Here is a 24,123-nt window from a genome sequence, read left to right on the forward strand (position 1 = left end):
CACCTTGCATAGTGAGGATGAAGTACTCCTAAAACAGCTCAAGCACCTTGGTTTTGGAGCTTTGATCACCAACGTTTTGAAGTGAAATGCCGTCCTGCAATATTTGGGTGCAAAGCAGGCGTGAGTACCACAACCGTTTCCTCAGTTGCATTCCTGCATCGCTAATAAAAGCATTCGCTTGCCCTGAAGTCTCCAATGCTTATTCTTCACCAGACGCCAATATGAATAAGTCTCATGTAGAATGACCATTGCAGGCGAGCTGCAATCCGTATGTGATTTTTCACGTTTCCAGGTGGTGCTGCAAAGCCGCTCATAGCAAGAACGCGCTTGAAGGCGAACAAAAGGGACTCGTGTCTTGCGCCATTCGACGATTGTGGGGACGGGATGATCACATGTCGGTATTCGGTCAATCCACAAGAAAGGGACAGTGTCCCTGTCCTCATATCTAATTCTTATCTGGAGAAAGGCCTCCCGGATATAAGCAGTAAGAATGATCTTGCTGCATTTAGGCTGCCAGAGAAGCTCGCCGAGACTAATGACCCAGCTTGATGACGTTATCAAGCATTTCGTTGAAAGGCGGTGCGCTGAATTCGTGCGACGAGGCATCAAATACGACGCGGACCTTCGTAATCATGGCTTCACGTCGGACTACCACCGTGAAGCCATGAAGTCTCACCGTCAAATCTCACCGTGAAGACTACTCTCTCTGCATGCCCTTCGGTAAAGTACTCGCTGATGAACCGCTCTAGCTGTCCTTTTATTCTTGTTTTTTTGCTACAGTCCGGTTAGTGCACGACGACTTCCCAGGTGACTTGATGATAAGCGGTACTACGTAGTTGCCTGCAATCTTGTGTACTGCACTGTGAAAAAGCCGGGTGTTTATAGACGTCAGGATGCTCGTCCGCATCGCTTATGATCACTGCATCTAATCGCCATATCTCCAATGGGTCCCCTTGACGGAACTCGGTGCGCCAGTCATAACTGCAAGACAGGAAGAGGGCAGTTCTCCCAGTAACTCGTGCTGGCAGAGGATAGAGATTGTATCGTAAGTTCACTGGACGACTCAGTCAAACTTGGCCTCTACAGCGCACAGGTTCCCTTTGAAATGCTTGACACTCCCTGTTTCAACTCTCCAATGATTGCCTGAGCCTATTAACACACTGACCGTCATGTGTTTAAGTTATTCTTCTTTTGGGGCCATCATGTAAAGGCATATTGCGATCAAGCAACGTAGTAATCAAGGTACCGTCAATTGCCGGACCCTTACGGTACACACGTCTTGAACTTCCAGAGCATGGAGGACGAGTTTCTTTGATTCAACGCGGCCACAGAGCGTGAGGGTAACCCTTCGGCCTTGATACTGGCTGGATCTGTTGCTCTTGCCGAATGTGCATACACCAAATCATGTGCCAATACATTGCAGAGATAGCTGATGCGACACGTCTTGAAGAACAAACGTCTGTTGGCTGCTGGTGTCAAGCAGTATCCGTATCGCCACGCGGCCGTGGATTCCTCCCGCCCACATTGTGGGGGTTCGGAGCCACGCCGGTGACGAAGACATGCCGCTCGCCGGAGCCGTTGTAACCTCCCTTGCTGGCTGTGTTGTCCGCGTCTTGGCTTTCAGCGGGATAGGATTAGGTGGTCTCGTAGCGTGCGATTTGTCACATTTCTCAGGTCAAAGATTGGTCTCTATTTTAACCCAAAGTTTCGTTTGTTTACTACGCACGTAACCCCAGAAGTCATTGCTGATAAAAAAGTTAGATCCTTTGGGCTAAGTGCGTTATTTGAAATTCAGGACCCTCTACAGGTAATTCAGTAACTTTATATATTGGACCTTCTGCTGGCACCCTCTCCACGTTTAGGGTGGCTAGTATGGTAAATTTTGTCGCATCATGACATTCGTACGTCTAGAGTATTGTTGAATATTTCTGTCTTGACTACATCCTACAGCTTTTGTGTGGTTTGTCCTCGTTCTTCAGACACACCGCAGTAAATGAAATTCGAACGACGGCTATGAGTTTCCGAGTCATCTACTTTCTTCTTCTCTAGCTGGAAAATTTTTAACATGCAATAAGGCACACACTTTTATGGGTAAGTCATCTTCTCTAGCTTCTTATACCTTTGAGATTCTCGCCATTTGAATTATTTGACTTCTTTCTTTCTTTGATTTCTTCAGCAATAGCCTTGACCTGCGCTGAGATAGCCACTTCATCAAGGTGTGTTTTTTTTTTCGCGTCGGCATTCAGAAGCAATAAAAAACAAAGGGGCACAGATAGTTTACACATCATGTCAATAAAACATAGGCAGAGAAGTGGGAGCAAACACACATCATTACTTTTCAAATATCTCTTGCAAAGGTTGACCACCTGGATAAGAATCACAAATAGTTTCATGAACTGCATACTTGCACTGCTGCCAGGCCCACTGCTGGACGACCCCTCCATCAACTGTTTTATATAACTCTGTGATGTGTGCGGCACTATGCACCATAGAATCGTGTTCCCAGTGGCAGCACTCGGGCACGGGGGCATCCAAAGCCCATTCGGTATGACCCAAGTCGTCGATTGTTCGAATAGTGACATCAGAAAATCCGCTGCAACTTGGATAAGGAGCGCAAAGGGGATCATGAACAGCATCCTTGCGCTGCTGTCGTACCCACCTCCAAACCAATGCCAGTGATGTAACGTCGTTCCATAATGTCTATCTTCGCTGTCTTTGCTAGTTGAGTGCTGGTTCTGAGAAGTTTATGAATGTTGTTTAAGGGATTTGCCAACCGCAACACCCATTCACCGCGTTTTCCCGCTTTCTTGGCCCACCGTGATTGGTGATATGAGCTCCCTCGACTTGACAGGTGATAATGTGAAAATAGGCGACGGTGTTTAGTATCGAGGTGATTGGTTTGTGACCTGTTCGGGCAGTGCTAAGCACCAAAGGTGCTATTGAATTTCACAATGCTGTTTACTGTAATGCGTACAGGCTGCTCTTGGCTGGTACAATTATTTTACGATGGGCCAGCCACATTATACTGAACAGCCTAATCTAATTGCGGAATATTGGGCAGATTGGCCAAGAATTATCATAACATAACGAGCAAATTATCCGTAAAACGTTTGCAATGCAACGGCAGCCTGTTTTCATATTGCACAGTTGAACTTTAAGAAGTTTAGTAAATGAAACATTGTGACAACAAAAATATACATTTTGTTATAGTGTACAATGAAAATTGCAGATTAGTCGGTTTAACAGCATCTGCAGTCTCTAGCTCAACGTCTGGGAAACCTAATAGAGGGTCACAATTGTGGACAGTATGATTTGGTCGGAAATTTGGTCAGGAAGTAGGTGTTGCAAATACAGTGAAACAGTAAAAGTATATGTAATAAAGCGTATGCAGTTCGATTTATACACCTCAGGAAGCGGTTTGAATGATGGCATAATTACGGTTTTAGAAATGCAGAGAACCAATGTTTTTATAGTTGTAATTATGAATTCATTAGTACGTCCTCAATCCGTCAAACGTTCCGGTACATGTAGACCTCTGTGTGTTTGTGTGTATCATATATTTACCCTAATAGTACCCTTACGAGACTTACTGTTTTACCTGTAGCAATACTAGCTGCATACTGTATTTCAGATTGTTCAAAAATAGAAGAATAACAATGCGCATCCACTACGACCTACAAGTTTCATGTTTTTTTGCAGGTGCCGTCACTGTGAGCGCCAACCTTCGTCCCCGCACACAGTTGGCATCGCAATGGAGTGCGTACATCTACCTGTTTTTTTCGAGAGTGTTGTTATATGGTGACTCATTGCATTTTTTGTCTTGTCTCTGCCTATAAGGGTTACGTGCTTGCACAAAATATTTTTATCCCAATGGCCTCCTTTATGCTGCTTTTTTTCATGGGAACATTGTACCTAATATTAAACCAAAAATATACCAAATAGTCGCCCACTGGTGTAGTTTATTCAGTTTTCCCACGAACCATTCCCATTACAGCGGAAAGCGACAGGAGGTGCGGGTCGCCAGGTTCCGCGTACCCGCTATCTGAACGTTTTTATTAGCTATACTGCAAGATATGATGCTCATCAAGTGAGCAACAAAACCTTAAATTTGGAATAATGAAGAAGCACAGTAACAATCTAAAAAGCAAATATTCCAACCTTTATTGCTTTTATATTTATAACCTTTTGTCCAAATATAACAATGCTCTCAGTCCTTCCAGTTGTCGCCTGAATTCTTACTTGTTTTGTGTTTTTTGCAATACCTTCAATGAGGTTCGACAAGTATAAAAAAGACTGCCCATGCTGATAGTAGACCGCAAAGAGCATAATTCACTCTATAATGTTTGTGCAGCTACATTTGTGTCTTCAGTAGTTAACCTAGTGGAATTAGGGTTTATTTCAGTGAAACAAAAACATTTTTCACTTTTTCTGTAGAAATGCAACAGCTACTTCCTCTTGGTACCCTGTGTAGTAAATGTGTACGCAAAAAGTGATAAAGTGATAATTTCCTGAGTGCGCTTGCTTTTGACCCAGTTTTGCCCAGGGTAAAGCAGCATAACAACGATCCCCTGAATCTTAAGTACAAGCAAACATGTTCCAGGTGATTAAGATACTGCGATTTGCGCAGTAGCAATAACGCGACAACAGAAATGCTTCTGTGCTATATTCCAAAGGGACGCTTGCTGTTACGCATTTGAATAATTCGTTTTAGTTATAATGCTTTAAACGATATATATTTCAATGTAAATGACGGACTTTTATTGGGAAAATATCTGCAGACACAAGCTCCGTTTGCCAGGAACCTAAAGCAAAAGGAGACTGCAGAGAGATTTACCAACTTTTTTACTATGACACCGATGCGGCCAAGTGCAAGCCCTTCCACTACGTCCGATGTAATCGAAAAGGCAACGTCTTCGAAACAGAACAACTATGCAAAGCCAGTTGCGCACGTGAGTGATCTTGTTTATTGTTTGAACACTGTTTATTTGCATATCAGGTGCCTTAGACATTATGCATTTCGTCTTTATGAGGCAGTACAAGCTTTACACAAAATCTTGTACATGTTTCGGTGAGTGCAGCATAAAGTTCAATTATTTGGGAGTGACTTCGATGTATCAGATGAAGAGAGTGCGTTGTGCACTTCTACGAAAATGGCGAAGCAGTCTAAGCTGTTTGCATTACTTACATCTTTATTATTACTAACGCAAAAAAGAATATCTACACGAAACTGCCATTTTCATTTAAAATACAGTAAGCTTCTATTCATTGTTCGCTTGAGACCAAAGCAACATTTATTCATGATGTGATTATTGTTGAAATATCGTGTGATAATTTAACCTATTAGGTTGTTTCGGTTACACGAAAACAACAAATTACATACATTGCTTATTTCAGGAGAAGGTGTCGTCCTAATATACATGTCATGATTATTTGCAATATAACTGTTTATAAGATAAGGTGTGGTTCATATGTGCATATGCCGAACTGATTTTTCTTAGTTCGTGGTTTGATGTAATACGGGTACATCATTTTCTTTCCGGGTAATTTGTTCGGTTTGCAAAAAAGAACCTTTTAGGCCTGATGCTCGCTGTTTGTAGTGCGTTATAATTTTCCGAGTGTTATCGACATTTATTAGCTAACAAAAGAGGTTCTTAATGCTATTTGGGAAACCATTAAAATTCAGGTTCTTTCTTGAGCATATACAGAGTCATTCTATGACGCTGCAGCCAAATTACGACGAGCTGTTTTGTGCACAGTTAGAAGTTGAGTCCACAACGTTAGGATGTTTATACCTTGGTATAAAATATATATTTATCAACGCGGCGGAACAAGAGATATCAAAAGAGGGGCTTCCAAAGGCCGTACTTTCCGTGAGCCAAACTTCTATGTCGTGCTTTGCGAGAGCACAAACGTTTTTGAGCATGATTTTGTGCACTTATGACCTCTGAAAAGCAAACGGGATCGTTCGTAACAATAGAAGAATGGAAATACATTTCAATCATAATCCAGTTACCCCCATGCGAAATTTCAAGAATACCCGACCCATTTGGCACGGAAACTAAACAATCAAACACACCACTTTGCCTCCTTTCGGACGTAAGCACCTCCATTTTTAAAGCCTTTAGCGCACCCCATAAATGGTTTTAAAAGAGTGCGTTCATGCATTCAAACATGTTCATTGCACGATTTTCAACAGGCTTTCAACAAGCATCGGGTTAATCTAAACAATTCGGCGAAAATATGTATGGGAAGTTATTGAAATCCCTTCAAGGACGTAGTTTAAATACGGAAAGGGCGCGCGATTCAATCCCTGATGGTGCTGATGGCCCAAGTGTTCACTAAATGGAGATAATGCAAAAAGCAATTTACGTGATAGAGAAAGGTAATTGCTTCTTAAGACACTCCAGAAGCGAACATGTCTAAATATCGTATAGCTTCTTTAAATGTCCAAATATGTCTTAATATCGTATAGCCCATTACCTAAAAACTTTTTTGTACCTTGTGAGTGATAAACAGCTTTCACGGAAAATTCGGCGCAACATTGCCCACTTAAAGTACGGTCAATTTCTTTATGTCGAAGCATGAGCCGTTTAGCTTGGTGAAGTTCTCTTTACCATTTCGTATAGAATGTATTCCGCCAATTGAAGGCTCCTGAGAGCTAAGTTATATTTCCCACAACATTATTATCTTTCTTGGCATATCTTTTAAATATCGGTGGCAGGTGTGGAAAAATCGTTTGCTTGGCCCGGTCTAATAAAGCTGTACGGTATTTATATTCTGGATCATGCTAAAAATATACAATTCAACGCGAAAGGCGTTCGTGTCCAACCTTTACCTTTTTCTGCTAACTATTTCGATCAGACAAAGAAAAAAAAATTCTTCGAGGCAGAATTATTGTAGAGGCTTACTTATGGGGTGGTGATGTCTATTGTGGTCGATGGAGATTATTGCACAAATGAATGAAATCTCCTTATTTCTGTATACGTCTTTGTTGTGCTCAAATCCTTGTTCCAACGTTCGAAGCTCCTAATGGACATATACTAATACTCTGAAAGGAGTGATTAGCCATAAGTATTTTAAAGATACAATAGCAATTACTTATGTTTCATGAGAAGTTCAAAAAGCTCGAAGTCTTCTTCTTGTTTTCCGCACAGGTGGCAGTCTGTTGAAGTTTATTTTAATACAATACCTGTGGGATTTTTAAAATCTGTTTTTAAAAACTAGCAGTCATTCACGCTGGGCTGGTCATATACAGCAATCCCTCGTTAACTCGAAGTAGTAAAAACCGAGAAAAAATTCGATAAAAGCGGCATTTCGAGTTAAGCAAAACGGCGAAAATGTTTGCCCAGGTCACTGTAAAAAAAAACGAGTGCTGCGAGGAAAAGCTCCACTGCACGAGAGAGCTACCGTAGTAAAGACACAAGAATTCGCAGGGAAAAAAATTGGTTGCTTAACGCGACTTTCCTCTCCAACGTGAGAGATTTGCGGTGCTTTGGGCGGGACAGCTTGGTCGATATTCGGAAGCGTCCGTTGCACAGACCACTCACTACTCAGCAAAACTGAACTCAAGATGCGTCACGTCCAGATCGCGGAGAAAACAAATACCAGCTCACACATGCAAGGGCTAGGTTGCGTACTGACGGGCACATGCTGCACACGCCGCCCCACCACGCTTAAGTCGCGCGCCGGTGCGCACACGTGATCACTCCCACAGTTGCTTGACAAGGCGGATAGGAAACGGCTGCGTCCACGGGAATTTCAAATTTCCCCTTCACGACCGCGTTCGGCATTACGGTAAGAGCAAAGCGTTCGCACGGACCCCTCGTTTCCTGTCGGGAGTAGACTTTTTCTTCTGCCCTCCCGGTCAAGATTTTGAGATATCCGCTGTGCCCTCCAAAAACGTTTCGACATAAGAGGGGGTAAATAAAGAGCATCTATGGGAGGTTAATGCACGGCGCAAAAAAGTTTCGACTTAACCAAGATTTTGAGATATGCGTGTTCGAGTTACCGGGGGTTTGCAGATTGCCCTGAGGAAAGCAAGTTCTCTTTGCTGAAACGTAGGCCACAATCGTGCGTTTAACCTGTTCGAAGTTTTTCTTCTCTTGTGTTCACTACCATCTTCAAAGTTCTACTACTCCCAGGATATATATATATATATATATATATATATATATATATATATATATATATATATATATATATATATATATATATATATATATATATATATATATATATATATATATATATATATACATATATATATATATATATATATATATATATATATATAAATATATTTATATATATATTTATATATATATATATATATATACGTGTGTATATATATCTTGGTGAGCAATTGGCATTTGGGTTCTGTTGGAGCCAGAGCCTTCGTAATGCATGTAGCAGTACAGAAAGATACGGGACGATGGACTCGGTAAGGACACATATCAAGGTTGCCGTCGTCATTGCCAGTGCTATTAGCCTTTTTTCGAAAATATTTATCAGCGCCGAATGACATGTGTTTCGCATGTTTCTTTGATAAAGTGGTAAATAAGAAAAATAGAAGTCGAGAAAAATCCGCCGTTTTTTCCGGAAGCGGGAGTCCTCTGCCCTCCGACCACGCCTTACGAGGCGGCTGCTGGGAAAATTATGTTCTACGTGACCGGCGGTGGTCGAGGGGCGCGCTAGTTGACCGGCCTTAGAGCAGTTGTAAATATAAACCCCCGCGTAAAGTCGAAAGGGGAGCCGTCGCGGAATAGCACAATGGTTAACCCACCGCATGCGCTATGCGGAGGTGTGGGCTCGACTCCCATTTCCGCAAAAAACGGCGGATTTTTCTCGACTTTCTATTTTTGCTTATTTACCACTGTACCAAAGAAACATGACAAACACACGTCATTCAGCACTAATAAATATAAAAAAAAAACGAATAGCCCTGGCAATGACGATGCAACCTTTATATGTGTCCTTACCGAGTCCCGAGTCCCGTATCTTTCTGTTCTGCTACATGCATTACGAAGGCTCTGGCTCCAACAGTTCGAAAATGCCAATTGCTAACCCCGACATCCGACCACGCCTTACATGGCGGCCGCTGGGAAAAACACGTTCTAGAAATGTCGCGGTGGTCGAGGGGTGGCGCTAGTTGACCGGCCTCAGAGCCGTTGTAAATATAAACCCCCGCCGTGAAGTCTAGAGCCGAGGCGTCGCGGAGTTGTACAATGGTTAGTGCAGCGCACGCGTCAAGCGGAGACTCCCGCTTCCGGATAAAACGGTGGCTTTTGCTCGAAGTTCAATTTTCGCCTAATTATCACTGTATCAAAGAAACATGACAAACACACGTCATTCGGCACTAATTAATATTAAAAACAAAGCACAATAGCACTGGCAATCACGACTGCAACCTTGATATGTGTCCCTATTGAGTCCCTCTCCCGTATCTTTGTGTTCTGCTACATGCATTACAAGGGCTCTGGCTCCAGCAGTCCGGAAATGCTAATTGCTAACCCCGACCTCCGACCACGTCTTACGTCGCGACCGCAGGGAAAAACACGTTCTACGTCTCCCGCGGGGGTCGAGGGGCGACGCTGGTTGACCGGCCTCAGAGCAGTTGTAAATATAAACCCCCGCCGTAAAGTCGAGATGGGAGCCGTCGCGGAATAGCACAATGCTTACTGCTCAGCACGCTTTATGCGGATATGTGGGTTTGACTCCAGCTACCGAAAAAAACGGTGGATTTTTTCTCGACTTCTATTTTGGCTTGTTTATCACAGTATCAAAGAAACATGATAAACACACATCATTTCGCACTAATAAAAAGTTTTAAAAAAGACGAATAACACTGGCAATGAAAACTGCAACCTTAATATATACGTATATATGTCTGTATCTATATAGCGAATCAGAATGGGAAATCAGGAGCTCGTTGAAAATAAGACAGTAATAAGAGTTGACAGTCCTGAAAACCTCGAAGAGGAAAGGTGAGGTTGTGCTAGCTTATTGAAACAGATAAAGAATTTGGAAAGAAAGAAAGAAAGTGAAGAAATAATGCCCGGAAGGTGGGATCAAAACATACGACCTCCAGAATACCGGTCTGATGCTATAAGCACTATGCTGCCGGCGGGGCGATTTTCCCCTCCACTTTCTGGGGTATTCATGTTAAGGTATTTTTGTTTCCTGTCCAAGGGGGTGGTAGCCAGTGCCATTTGCACTACTCGGGGTAAAGGGGACCTCCTTTTTAACCCCCGGGCCGTGACTCCAGGGTCTACGACATCTCAAGAGTGGTCGACTGGCGTTGAACCCTCTTAAGCTTCCTATGGCACCAAGACTGCCAGAACAGAAGCCCTCGATATGCATATAGCAAACCAAAAAGGGAAATGAGGGGCTCGTTGAAAATAAGACAGTAATAAGAGTTGACAGTCCAGAAAACCTCGGAAAGCAAAGGGGAGGATGAGGTAGGTCACTGAAACAGATAAAAAATTTGGAACAAAAGAAAGTGGAGAAAAAAATGCCCTCCAGGTGGGATCCGAATTCACGGCCTCAAGAATACCTGTCTGGTGCGATAACCCTTACGATACCGTCGGTGCGATTTTCCCCTCCACTTTCTGGAGTATTTATGTTAAAAACTTTTTGTTTCCTGTGATGGGGGGTGGTAGCCAGCGCCACTCGGACAACTCGGGGTGAAGGGGACCTTCTTTTTTATCCTCGGGCCGTGACTCGAGTGTCTACGACATGTCAAGAGTGGTCGAGCACCGTTGAACCATCTTGAGCCTCCTATGGCACCAAGACTGCCAGAAAAGGGGCCATCGCTATGCATGTAGTGAATCAGAATGGGAAATGAGGGGCTCGTTGAAAATACGACAGTTATAAGAGTTGACAGTCCGGAAAGCCCCGGAAAGCAAACTGGGGGGGGATGTGGTAGGTCATTGAAGCCGATAAAGAACTGGGAAAGAAAGAAAGAAAGTGAAGAACAAATGCCCGCCATTTGGGATCCGAACCACGACTTCCAGAATACTGGTCTGGTGTGATAACCACTACGCTACCGGGGGGGGGGCGATTTGCCCCTCCACTTTCTAGTGTAATATGTTAAGGTATTTTTGTTTCCTGTGCTGGGGAGTGGTAGCTGGCGCCACTCTGACTACTAGGGGAGAAGGGCACCTTTTTTTAACCCCCAGGCCGTGACCCGAGTGACTACGACTTGTCGAGAGTGGTCGACCAGCATTAAATACTTTTAAGCTTCCTATGGCACCAAGACTCCCAGAACAGAGGCCCTCGCTATCCCTCCTGGCGGGCAATTTTCTCCACTTTCATTCTTTCCAAACTATCTGTTTGAAGGACCTCCCACATCGTCCCTTTCGAGATTGTCAATTCTTATTACTTTGTCTATCTATCTATCTATCTATCTATCTATCTATCTATCTATCTATCTATCTATCTATCTATCTATCTATCTATCTATCTATCTATCTATCTATCTATCTATCTATCTATCTATCTATCTATCTATCTATCTATCTATCTATCTATCTATCTATCTATCTATCTATCTATCTATCTATCTATCTATCTATCTATCTATCTATCTATCTATCTATCTATCTATCTATCTATCTATCTATCTATCTATCTATCTATCTATCTATCTATCTATCTATCTATCTATCTATCTATCTATCTATCTATCTATCTATCTATCTATCTATCTATCGAGCTATATATATGTATATTTATAAAGCGAGTCAGTTTAGAAAATGATGTTCTCATTAAATTATCACACAACTAGGGGTTGGCCGTCAGAAAACCTCGGAAAGCAAATGGGAGAATGTGGTAGTTCACTAAAACAGTAAAAAAAATGGAAAGACAGAAAAAAGTGGAGAAAAAATGCCCGCCAGGTGGCATCCTAACCCACGAACTCCATAATATTTCGGATTTTTGGTATGGATGTTGTGTGTCTCAACCCGTGTCCTCCAGAACTTCGCGAATTTTTTAACATACTACTGGATTTTTTGCCCAATGTTTATAAGGAAAGTGCAGTATATGTAAAACTACAATATTTATCTCACAGAGGCTACCACATTGCTTAGAGAAAATGGTACTATTCCTCATGCCGGTAAGTTTGGTTTTTGACATGAGATAAATATTAAAAGGGCACAATGTCGCCAGTTTTGCAACTGTTTTGTTGATTTGATCTTTATTTTATTTTGGTGTAGGGCTGTTTACAAATGCCCTTGGAAATTTACTGGGTTTCTTACAGCCACCAGTGAATACGAGGCATACTGCCTTTCCAAGGCCGACAGTGGACCCTGCTTTGATGAAATCCCCATGTGGGCATTCAACGCAAAGACTAAATTGTGCGAGCCCTTCGTCTACGGAGGCTGCGATGGCACCAATAACAAGTACCCAACAATGGAGGCCTGCTACTCCAAGTGTCTCAGTAGGTGAAAATGGCCTAACTCTACAATGCTATTATACAAGAGCGCTTGGATTTGACAGAAAATGAGACAGACTAGGCGCTGCCACTTCGCGTGTAGTTGGTGTTGCTGTCTCACATTTCAATGTACCAAACGTTTGCACTAGTACGCTTTTTCCTTGATTGTAAGCAAATAATATTCACTCGCTGTTCCGGCGCCGATGATAAAAATTCTTTTCAAAATCTATATACTCTGCTCGTCCACAGATAAATCAAGACATTAACGGTAATAAACTTTGCTCGACAGCTAATCTTCATATTTAGGAGTAATAATTTCTGTTAATAAAATATCCTACCCATCATTGATACCACGCCGGCCAGGCCGGCTAAGGAAGGCCTGTCATGGCGTATGATTACTCTTACTTTTACAGGACTTACTCGCATTATGTCCGTGTTTCTCTCGAGCGTCATTCATTTTCGTACATTTAATCTGAAGGTGTTCCAGTGATCATAAACTCAACCAATCCAAAGCAAAACGAAAGGGTAAACGTCGACGGTGTTCTACGAGGCTAACAAAATATTTGCTGAAGTCTATGTGCCGAAGTTTTACAATGTATCAGTTCACATTGAACAGGTCAGTGAAAGGATGATATAGTGATATGGATTGCACATTGCATTTGGGGCTGCTCAACGTATCAGGTCCATACGCATACACACGTTATGCATTCTCATTTGTAAATTGTTACCTAAATGGTATTTCTTTACAATTTGTGTTTCACATACATGCTTTGAAATATTTGTTCACACGGAAGCTCTTCAAAACAGAGTTACGATAGCCCTGCTTGCAATGAAACGCCAAAGGAAATCTGCCTGTGAGATCTCTGTAGATAGTTTTAAGTGTTCGAATACATTGGACATCGCGCCAAGGCTTCCGCGCTCAAGATAGCCCCCTTATGCGTTGTTTAAAAAGAAGTGTTGACGTACAGTTTCAAGGTACTGTGTTATTATTCAAAGAAGGTGTTATCTTTGCGATGTTCGTTTCCCCGGGGCTTCTCCTCCGAGCCGCGGCTGCACTGAGGATATGACCCCCGGTATCGTCAATGAACAAACTCAGCCTACGATACAAAACTGTACATTTATTTACATTACACTGAGGAGACTAAGGAACAGTGCTCGTTGGAGCCCGAAGACGACGGGCCGAGAGCCCCGATGGCCGGACCGCATCTGTCCGTCTCATCTTCCGTTCCCCTTGCCGCTGAGGGCCAGCGAAGGGGGAAAAGCGAGTATTCTTCGTCGGGATGCATCCCCATGTGGTGGCCGTTAAGACAACCGGTGCGAGCAGGCGCGGCCTTTGTCGGAATACGCGGCGTTTGAAAGCGCCGCGCGACACGTTCTTGGCATTTCCGCGCTGCTCTTCCGAGGACCAGCGCTAGTTAGTGCATCGAGGTGCCCGACACCTCTACCACCACTGTGAACATAACTTTCGGAATGTTTCACACACCACACACCACGCACACACTTGCACCATCGTTCCTTCAATTGACGACCAATACTCGGCTTGGCCAGTGCCCCATGACCCTGGCTGCAGGTCACCATGATAAAGAATAGCCACAACACTCTTGTTCAGTTAGAGCGAGCGACCTTTAGAAGGTTGTATGCACAGGCCGTCGTCTTTCGAAAACTCCCCGGCCATACGGCGAACGTCGTCGCACAACAGTGTCATTGTCCCCTCTCCACCTCGCTTTCTTGGTCGAGAAGGGACCGCTGCTGGGTAGTCAGCGTGTGTTGCAGCTACGCCGCACAGAGGTGACGCTAATTGACGCTTTCTTCTCTTTCTAGGCCAACCCTCGGGTTCGGCCGCTTGTGCGCTTGGAACGTCATGCCCCACTACACAACGTTGGTCAGTCTAAGCAGCAGAGGGCTGCTTAGCAGCCACATTAACGCTGACATTGGCTCTCTCATCAGCTGCGCCTGCAGTCCTACCTGCAACTGCCTGGGGCTGCATTACATAAGCAGCCGTACCCTGATTTACGCTTTCCTCTTTCAAATCGCTGGAACGTCCCATAGCAATCACATCTTCGTGACATGACATTTGGGGATCTCGAGAAACACTAGACGAAATGTACGCGGCACCAATTGCATCCTATTCCTCGCGCGATTCCCGTGCTGCTACATCCTCCAAAGCAACTGGCCGTTCGCCCATGCTCCCGGAATGTTCTCCGTCTCTGCACGCTGCGACAACGGGCTCACGTTCAATTGAAGCCAGCCCCAGCCCCATCAGAACGTCTGCTTTAGGAACTGCATAGTTGTTTAGCTCCTTTCTGTACAATCCCTCGCGTTCGGGTGCACTGAAAAACCGCGTGCGCACGAAGTGCCGTTCTCTCCTCACACACCGTTGTGTGGTACAAGGAGTAGAGAGGAACATGAACGCGAACATGCGATGCAGCCGAGGCTGTTTCTCTTGCTATCAGCTTTTTCACGGCAAAAAAAATCGCACTCTCTCATTCCCCTTTGACTGCCTGTCATTTCGTAATGCCCCCTCGCGCGTAACACCTTCCTTCGCCGCCATCGTCATTTCGGTGAGGCTTTCTACGCGGGACGCTTCACACTTCTGGTCCCCGGTTACAAGAAATCTGAACGCCCACGCAGGAGCATGCGCCACTATCCTCTCCACCTTTCCCGCGTGAGTCTAACCATGTGGAGTCCTACAAACAGTAGGCTCACACACGGCCAATGAATGGGTACCACCCCACACATCTTCAGGCTACCGGCGCACCACAGTGCACTCTCCTCCTCAGGGCTAAGCACTGCTTTGAGCAATCGGTGAAGCAGAAACATTGTTAGCACTCTTCAAACTCTTCAAGCGTTCACACTTCAAACGTTCTGCCGCTAACTCTGCCTGAGCGACTCTAAATTTTGCATGCAATACCGCGAGCTTCAAAGCGAATGACATTGCAACGCTTGCTGTCCCTGCACCGCTCATACCCAGCGCCTCCTAATTCTCATCATTATCTCGCCACTACACCTATACACCCACTAGATGTCATGGTCAATCGCAGATTCAACGTCAAATGAGGCAGTGACCTGCATAGCTCGGTGCCTGTAGAGATGCCGCACCAGTGCAGATGGAGTATCCATTGATGCGTGGCTCCTTCCGCCGAGGGGTCCGCCAAACAATGGTCAGCTGATTTCTCTCCTGACCGCTGGTTAAGCTGCTTTTTCACCACTCAGCAGGCGGGAGAGATTGCCTCGGTCCCAGTTGAGAAGTTCGCTCAGCGCCGGTCGAGCCGCTTTTCCGCAAGGCTGGCGAGCTCGCTGCTCCCGCCGATTTCACTCGGCAGACCTCAATTTCTACACGTGCTCCGTCCGTCGAGGGGTCCGTCTCGTCCGCCCGCTGGCTGAGTCGTTGCTGTTGAAGATCTTGTCGACTGCGCCAGTTATCTTCGCGATATTCTTTTCCCCGGGGCTTCTACTCCAAGCCGCAACAGCGCTTAGCATCTGACCCCCGTATCTTCAACCGACAAACTCAGCTTCCGGTACCAAAACTGTAGTTTATATAGAGCCCAGTGGGCAGCTGAGAAAAAGTGCTCGGTAGAGCCCGCAGACGCGGTCCTGGCACCGGAGCTCTCGGCCCATCGTCTGCGGCCTCCACCGAGCACTTTTTCTTAGCTGCCCGCTGGGCTGTATATAAACTGCTATTTTTGAATCGGAAGCTGAGTTGCTCGGTTTAGATCTTCAGCACTGCTGCGGCTTGGAGGAGAAGTTCTCGGGAAAGGAACATCATGAAGATAACCGGAGGTCAGCCCAATCCGTTCCGGTAGCGCCTTGTATTGTTGGTGTAATTATTACCCAACATATATTTTTTTGCAACACAGCCAAGAGAAAAGCCATTTTTGAAGCAATAGACTACTCATCGCAATAAACCTTGGGTAAGAACGTAGATTGATGGCGACACAGAGGAATAATTTGACCATAATTTCCGGCAGTATGTTATACAACAATAAAGTCATCTGATGTCGAAATTACAATTGATAACACACACCCGGTCGAACCAAACAACGAAGTTCACATGTGTATCTATGTTTGCTTACCGACAAATGGGCAAACAACATGCGGAAAGCATTTTTTTTATTGAAAATTTTGTAACAGTTGTTTTTCTTTAAATATTGTGATGGTTTTGCATAGTATATAAGGTGAAATTGAAGATATAACACCTGTTTGTGATTTCATAATACCCTTTCTTGCTGAAATCAGTTCCTACAGGAAGCTGGTACAGCACACTATAAGTTAGAAATCACAATAACCATAGGAAAAAGAACGATAGCGCCAAAGAAACACTCGTTTCAGACTTCTTTTTTCTCAAACTGGTGGTGAACGGCGGAATATGTCACCTGAAAAAGGAAAATACGGATTACTAGAGCACCAAATGCAGTTCTGAGAAGTGAGACTACAGGGCAACTGGTGTTGGGCAAGGGGGTGGCGTTTTATCTACGGGGAGATAGTCCGTTCTTTTGGACAGTGAAGTGTATGCTGACTGTATTTGCATTCATGCATTTCGTAAAGAGGGTTAGCGATATTGACTTCAATTCCCACAGACACACGCATAGCACCTAATTGGGATTAATTTTACTAAAAGCATTCCCAATGAAAAGAAGGAAGCGTCATGGCACCGGCCCAATTTACAAAGGGCTTGTGTTATGATTGTTGGGCCGGAACGAGTGCAGAGCTATGAGTCGGACTACTGCCTACACTAATACACGCGTTATATTCGATAGACAATCCAACCTGGCAGGTATCGAAAGGGGGAAGACAATATTTACAAGAATTGCAAAGGACTGCCCAGGAACCGGTCCACTACAGTCCGCTGGGGCTGGCACGATGGATGAAGCGGGGACGGGCCGGTGACTTCCGTGAGCCGAGGCGACGTGGCGGTCTGTCCGCAGAGCTGACGAGACGTGTGCGGTGAGATGCTTCAACCCGGCGAAGAACGTGGTGGTGCCGATGATTAGCGGCGGGAGGAGTTAGCTAGTGCTCGAAACAAGGCCTCGATGCCCGCGCTCCGGGTCACTGGCACACCGCTCATTCTTGGGCCGGATCCCGGCTTCTCCCGGCGGCGTCCATGGCTGTCGTCGGGCGTACACCGCGACGGACGGTAACTTGGACCGAAGCGCCGGTGACGGACCTCGTGCCTGCACCGCGAGGGCGCCGTCCTGCTGTCATCTTGTCCGACCGCTTTCGAGGTCCTTCTTCTTCTTTCTTGCTGACTCTTTCCTTTCCGAAAGCGCTCTGCCATCTGCTCAGCGGATTGGCACGACACTAAACTAGGCCCTTCACTACGCCATGTTTATTGCGATGAAGAAATCTCGGCAGCCACTTTAGGAAAGAGTAACAAGTGCCACATCGTTCAGCTGGAGTGGTCGTTTGCATCCCCTTTCGTTGCTGCAGTTTACTGGGCTGTCAGTGATATTTGGTATTATGCCTTGTGGGATTGATTCACGGTTGAAAGTAGCCTCAATATTGGCATGTTCATTGACGTCAGATCATTATCTGCCCGAGGATAATTTTATTCCGACGTACACAGCGCGATATATAGTTTCTAAATTTAGGGTTGTCACGTATAGGTTGCAAAAATTCATGATATATTAGCTTGTTTAGTTTTGTTTTTTTAGCGTTCTATGCCTACCCAATTTCGAAATATCGAGATTTTTCCCTCCTATACAAGGTGCATTAACAAAAAAAATATCTCTTGTGATTGCCCTTTTCCATCCTGACTGCTTATTTCAAAATACTAAACCGATGAGATAACTCTATGACACTAAGTATTTAGGTCTATGCATACAGCTAACACGTGAAACAAAGAAAGCACAAAAGTGCAAATAAGCTTGGGTAATCGAAAGACAACGTGTAGAAACCAAATTACAACCCATCAGTCCTAAGAAACTGTGCCGACGGGTGCGTGCATATATAGAACCAACATGAAAGTATTGGCACATGTAAGTCTTGGTGATGAGAATAGCATTTTAAACTGCTCCCACACCAAGTGAGCTGACAGCGCAATTATTTTGGGGAAAAATATTGCTATTATTTTCAATACCTGATGTTAGTATTTGAACTACGTGTGATGCCAGTATTAGGTAAATGCTTCTAAATATCGTAGAGTGAATCGATGCAAGCTTGCGGTATATTTGCAAGTTCATTTATTTTGTAATCTCAGGTAATTGAGGGCACTCACTCAATCCGACTCAGGGAGAATATCTTTGTAAATTGGTAAGGTAATGTTTCATGGGTTACGTGATAGCTTTAAGCGTGTATAGGATACATTTGAAAATTTTGTTTCCGACCTTTCAGTCGAATAGCAGGTGGTGTATTACACTAGAAAAGCTCTAACAGCGAGAAAGCAGAGCGCGGATCTTTTACCAAAGAGATTTGATCTTCACGAGACACGTCACTGGTTTCCGAAGTTTTCTAATATAGATTTTCAATCAACCGAGCAGTTTTACAGGAATGGTGAGACTTGTTAAGAAAAGGTTGAGAAAGCAGCTGAGTGATTTCACAAATTACCTCGTTCATTTTTTGTGGTTTTATGGTATGACGTCGCACTCACTAAACAGACCAGCCGTTATTTCCTCTCACTTGGTAACCAGAGACTCTTGAATCGCCAAGTTTTTGTCAACGCCAGTCGCGTGCGCAAATTTGTCATTTCGAAAAACAAAATGCGCCACCATGTAATGGTGTAAAGAGCTTTTTTCTCGAGGTTCACCGCATCACTAACAGATTGACACTGTGCAATATCCTAAACCTAATAAATACAACCTTGCAGCAAAAAAACGTGTTTGCCGAAATTATTGACTTGTAATTAAGGCAGGCGGGAATGCTTCAATATTCATAATTAGGCCGGGAGAAGTGAGAAATAAAATGCTAATGCCCAAGAAGAAGTATGTATCTCTATCCTAAAAACCCTCCACTATTTCAGTCTAAGTACAACGTCTCTTTCTTTACTGCACAAATGCGCTGGTGAAAAGTATTTTTTACACTTATATAACAGCTGTTATAGAAAGCTTCTTTTATACTTAGTGAAGTAGCTGTAAATTCAACAGTAGATGTGGTATAGGTACGAAGAAAATGTTATTCGCGAAGAGAATGAGCTTTCGGCATTAAAAGAAATGGTATTAGCTACGAACATGGCTTCACGAAATTCATTCCCTAATGAAGCAGCGTGAGGTAGACTTTACGGTTCAAATGCTTGATTGTAATATGTTTGATTGTACTATGTTTGTCGCAGATATACAGTATACGCAATAATGTTGATGCAATGGTGGCTGTTTGGCGGAGTAAGCAATTAGCTCTTTATTGTCCACCTCATTTTCTGGACGCAATTGTGTTTCGACGTAGATTTATTTGCCAGACTTGTTGCGCATCCCAAGTCAAAGACATCGAACTGCGAAATTTATTGGCCATTCACATGATTACGCATGCTAGACACTGAAGACCAGCGCAAAGCTCCTCCCCTGTTTTCGGTTTTCCGATAGCGGTTCCGAGTATTGCTGATTGGAATGAGGCCAGCCAAGACTGAAAGGGTGCCAATAATTAGTATTTCCTACGCCTCCACCCACTTGTCAAACTGAACACCGTACACAGCAGGCACGTCACAAAACGGAGGAACTCTGCGTCGGTCTTCAGTCTCTCTTGCGTTATCATGTAAACGGCACCTAAACGGAGCACCGATGCGCTTGAAGTTTTCTGCCTACTGGAACTGCTTTGAAACACGACTGCACCCAACTTTTCAATACAAACATGGCTGCTTACTGAAGCCACTAAAAGTTGAGTATTGAATTTTGGTTAATTAAGCCACCGACCTAAATAATTACAATGTCATTCTGTGTCCCCTTGGGTGCATAACTTCACTGTAAAGCTGGTATTCACGTAAATCTAACCGCCTAATTTTAAAAAAACCTGTCGTCTTACCTTGACCACCGTCTATATTGAAATCGAAGAGTACAGGGATAATATCTTCTTCATATATACTTTGTTGTGAGCACATTTCTGGTAATAAATGTGTTGTAGATGAACCGCTCAATCATATCGCTCTATTATTGCATTCCAAATACAGTTTTTTTTCTAACTGGCGCTTAACTCCCTTCACCACATCACATGCATATCTGGTCATTACGGGCAAACGTAATATTGTTTTGTTCTCTGCCCAGTCTCCGAGCAATATTCGTCTTTCTTTTCATTTTCGTGTGAAGTGTCTAAATCCACATTCCCGGCATAAGAAACTCACATCATGTTGCATTTGTAGTGCGTGTTTCGCCACGCTATGTAACGCGGCATTCAGTTCACCCTTTACGCAATCTGCGCTTAAACCCATCCAGGAAAATCGTCGGAGACAAGCTCTATCGTTGTCTTGCCTCCCCATCCTTTCGGTCATCTGTGGGTGGGAACACCGTCACTCTTCCCTATACAACGGTCGGTCGTCGGCATCACAGGGTTCCTCTTTCAAAACGCTAGTTCGGAAGACTTCAATATGGAAAATGGTCTTATAACCCGTTTTTAGGCAGCACAATGCAAAACGAAAGCAGATACCAAGGGCCGACAGATGATGGTAATACGGAGGTGGCTGTATTTACAAGATGACGATGTCAGGATAACAAAGCAGCTCGAGGTAAACATTTTGAGGTCATGATGGACGCTGATCATGATGACCTTTTCGGTGCAGGGATGATTATGTATAAAGTTCTAATAGCATATATTTCTTCGCTTTCGTTCCTTTGTTGTTTAACACAGACTGCTCGAGCAAATTGAGCGTAAGTAAATAACGCGACCACTTCCCTGCAGTAAAAGATCTCCACGTGCAGTCGTTTTAGTCACGAGCTGAAATGTTCACCGGATACTCGCTTGCCTTCACACTAATTTTACTTCTACCATGGCAGCATGCGGGATTACCGATGTCATAACGCGCTAAGCTTCCCCTCTGCCGACGCGGTTGCACATTCTCCAAGAAACCAAAGTGTTTCTGCCTAACCGACCAATTCACGCATATTGCATTTGAGACACCACTATTACTTACACAGCCCTTGGTGGCCTCGTTTCCTACACCTCTATTCGCAAGTTCGTGCCACACCATACAAAAAAGTACCAAACTTTTTCTAACCTATTTTTTCAGATGCAACCCGCGTCAAAGCAGTTGAAGAACTGGAGTCGTCAGAGTACTCGTTCATTCAACGTAAGCATTCTACAGAAAGGAAAGTGACGAGAATCTTGAGTGCCTCTGATTAGAAATGTATATTTGTTGGGCAATAGTCCTCTTACTCAGATCATCGAAGTACAGCCTTAAAACAGGTAATAGAACAATGTTTGTACTTTTATAATAACTTCTGTTCAAACATGTGCAGACCATAGGAATTACTTTGAAAACCAGAGAATATAAATATTTTTAATCTTTTGTGTTATTTTTTCTCAACCTAACGCTGAAATTTTCTAGAGGACGAAAAACCACGAATCTCCGACCACCTAACTATTTATAATGGGTTTAGTATATTTAAGACCTAACCTGCAGCATGTATATATTATAATTTATTTGTTTATTGGAGTTGAAATATAGGATATATATTGTCTGCTAAAAACATACACCGTTTATTTACACTGTAATGAAATTTCTAGCTCTCACAATGCCGGATGTAAGCTTAAGGAACGGGTCATAAAGGGACATCATCGCTGAGAGGACATTGCTGTCTGAGTAATTATGTGCTGCGACTTCAAAACAATTAAGAAACATCGCGGGTGCAGGAATTCTCTGCTGAATTACGCCGTATGTTAATGCGTCCTCCAAGTGGCAATCAGAGTACAAAATACGGGAACAATGTTTCCTGTACACATGAGCGAAATATTTTTAGCGTTGTTTCAAACGCTGATGAGGGGCGTAACGACCATGATTGTCTTCGTGAAAGTAACGCCTACAATATATGTTTTAGCTTTCGCGAGTTATACTTCATAATGAACGGTGTTTTACTGCGCCTTAGTTTGAGATTGCCGTTTTTTTGAGATACAGAATGAATAAATAATCTGTTATTGTAGGTCCCCTACATTTCATACGGTATTTACGGAAGGTTTAAAGAAAAAAGTGGTACAAAAAGAAGAGAAGCGTTTCCGTGATTTCTGTTTTAAAAGATACCGGAGAAATATGTCAATTTTTCGGCACATAGTCTGCCACATAAGCATGTCGATACACAACGGTGCTGTTAACTGTTATACCAGCGCTGCTTTTTAACCAGGCTTAAATTTACAGATTATTAATTCTGACAATCAAAATTTGACTGGGTTTCCAAATATTGATTCATTGTGGGGTTTAACGCGCCGACGCAACGCAGGCGATGAGGCGCGCCGTAGTGGAGGGCTCCGGATTAATTTTGACCACCTGGGGATCTTTAACGTGCGCCGAAATCTCATACACACGGGCCTTTTTGCTTTTCGCCTCCATCAGAAAAGCGGCCGCCGCGGCCGGGAATCGAACCCGCGACCTCGTGCTCAGCAGCGCAACATGGGTTTCCAAATAAAATCTGCAATTTAGAATTTTTTTATACTCCTTTTTCAGGTAATCAATCACAGAAGGTATAACAATGGTGAGATAAAAGTGGTTAGGTTTGATAGAAAATCACTCGTCCTCAACTCCTGCACGTCTTTGGGAACTCCGCGCAGAACTTCTAGCTCGTTATGAGCCTACTTGTTATAAAAACTTGTTATGAGGCTATCTCGACTGGTGACCTTCGCTATACTCATTTCTTGCTATTTTAACTCACCAACACTTATGGTCGTTATTCGTTGTTAGTTTTATTGCTCTCAGAATTTTTATAGCACTTACATCGGCCGGGCATAACTGCGGATGGTCAAATGTTATAGCGCAACCCAAACTCCAACGCCCTGCCTAAAAGTTGCGCGCTTTAACTTTAAGCTTTTCTTTGTTCCTCTAACGAATGATTTGTGGGAGTGTCTTTACTTTTACTGGGCAGATTGGCGATTGCCCGTGGTCGCGTAATAAAGCCAAAACGTTTTTACACCTTTGATGTAAACCACAATCGTTCCATGCAACTACCAATGTCTTTCCAAACTTATAGAGTAAATATTTCAGAATAATTGTTACTTTCGCGCTAAAACAATTAAAGCCGTTAGTAAGGGTAGGCTCCCTGTTTGCGTAACACTAAACCTGCAGCTTCAAATATACGTTCTTACTAAAAAATATTTTCGAACTATGTTTTGAGCAGATCGCTCTTTCAAACAACAATGGTAAAACCAATGCGTTTTTTAGGTATCAGAAGGTAGGTATTTAGAGTACTGTGGCTTAAAAAGGGCATGTATTTTGTTTCTGAATAAAATAAAGTCCATACTTTAAGGTGTTCTCCGCGTGTCCTGCGGACATCTGTTAAACTACTTAGTACAAGACGGCTGTAAAAAATATCAGACGCAGGTCCGCGAAATTTCAGAATCAAGGATCTGATGGCGTAGGTTCAAAGCCATGGTTTCGTTTTGCCTATTTTAAATTGTTTAAGAGCCGCTGTACGCTCTTTACGCATTTTGTGCAACCTTTTTTACTAGTTTTCACTTGACCGTGTTATAATGGCGTGCGTTTTTCCTAATAGTTGTTATATTATGCTTTGTTTGTGCCCCCAGCGGAACAGATACGTGCACAACAATGGGAATCACCGTTTACTAAGTTT

The 24,123-nt window shown here is 43.6% G+C and overlaps 1 protein-coding gene across 3 annotated transcripts in view; it reads left to right on the plus strand.

Annotated features, from left to right (window-relative positions):
- Positions 1 to 24,123, plus strand: part of LOC144164412 (boophilin-H2-like) — a 48,151-nt gene that overhangs the window by 23,296 nt on the left and 732 nt on the right. For 2 of the 3 annotated variants that reach the window (XM_077694939.1, XM_077694940.1), the window contains 4 exons: positions 3,700 to 3,756; positions 4,779 to 4,949; positions 12,257 to 12,436; positions 21,576 to 21,635. In XM_077694939.1, the coding sequence (XP_077551065.1) occupies positions 3,700 to 3,756; positions 4,779 to 4,949; positions 12,257 to 12,436; positions 21,576 to 21,635 (468 nt within the window). The remainder of the gene's footprint in view (positions 1 to 3,699; positions 3,757 to 4,778; positions 4,950 to 12,256; positions 12,437 to 21,575; positions 21,636 to 24,123) is intronic. The other variant, XM_077694938.1, reaches the window with a different exon arrangement.

This window comes from Haemaphysalis longicornis, unplaced genomic scaffold, assembly GCF_048455015.1.
Source record: "Haemaphysalis longicornis isolate Haplotype H1 unplaced genomic scaffold, Haemaphysalis longicornis Haplotype H1 scaffold_13, whole genome shotgun sequence".
In the NCBI taxonomy this organism is placed as follows: domain Eukaryota; kingdom Metazoa; phylum Arthropoda; class Arachnida; order Ixodida; family Ixodidae; genus Haemaphysalis; species Haemaphysalis longicornis.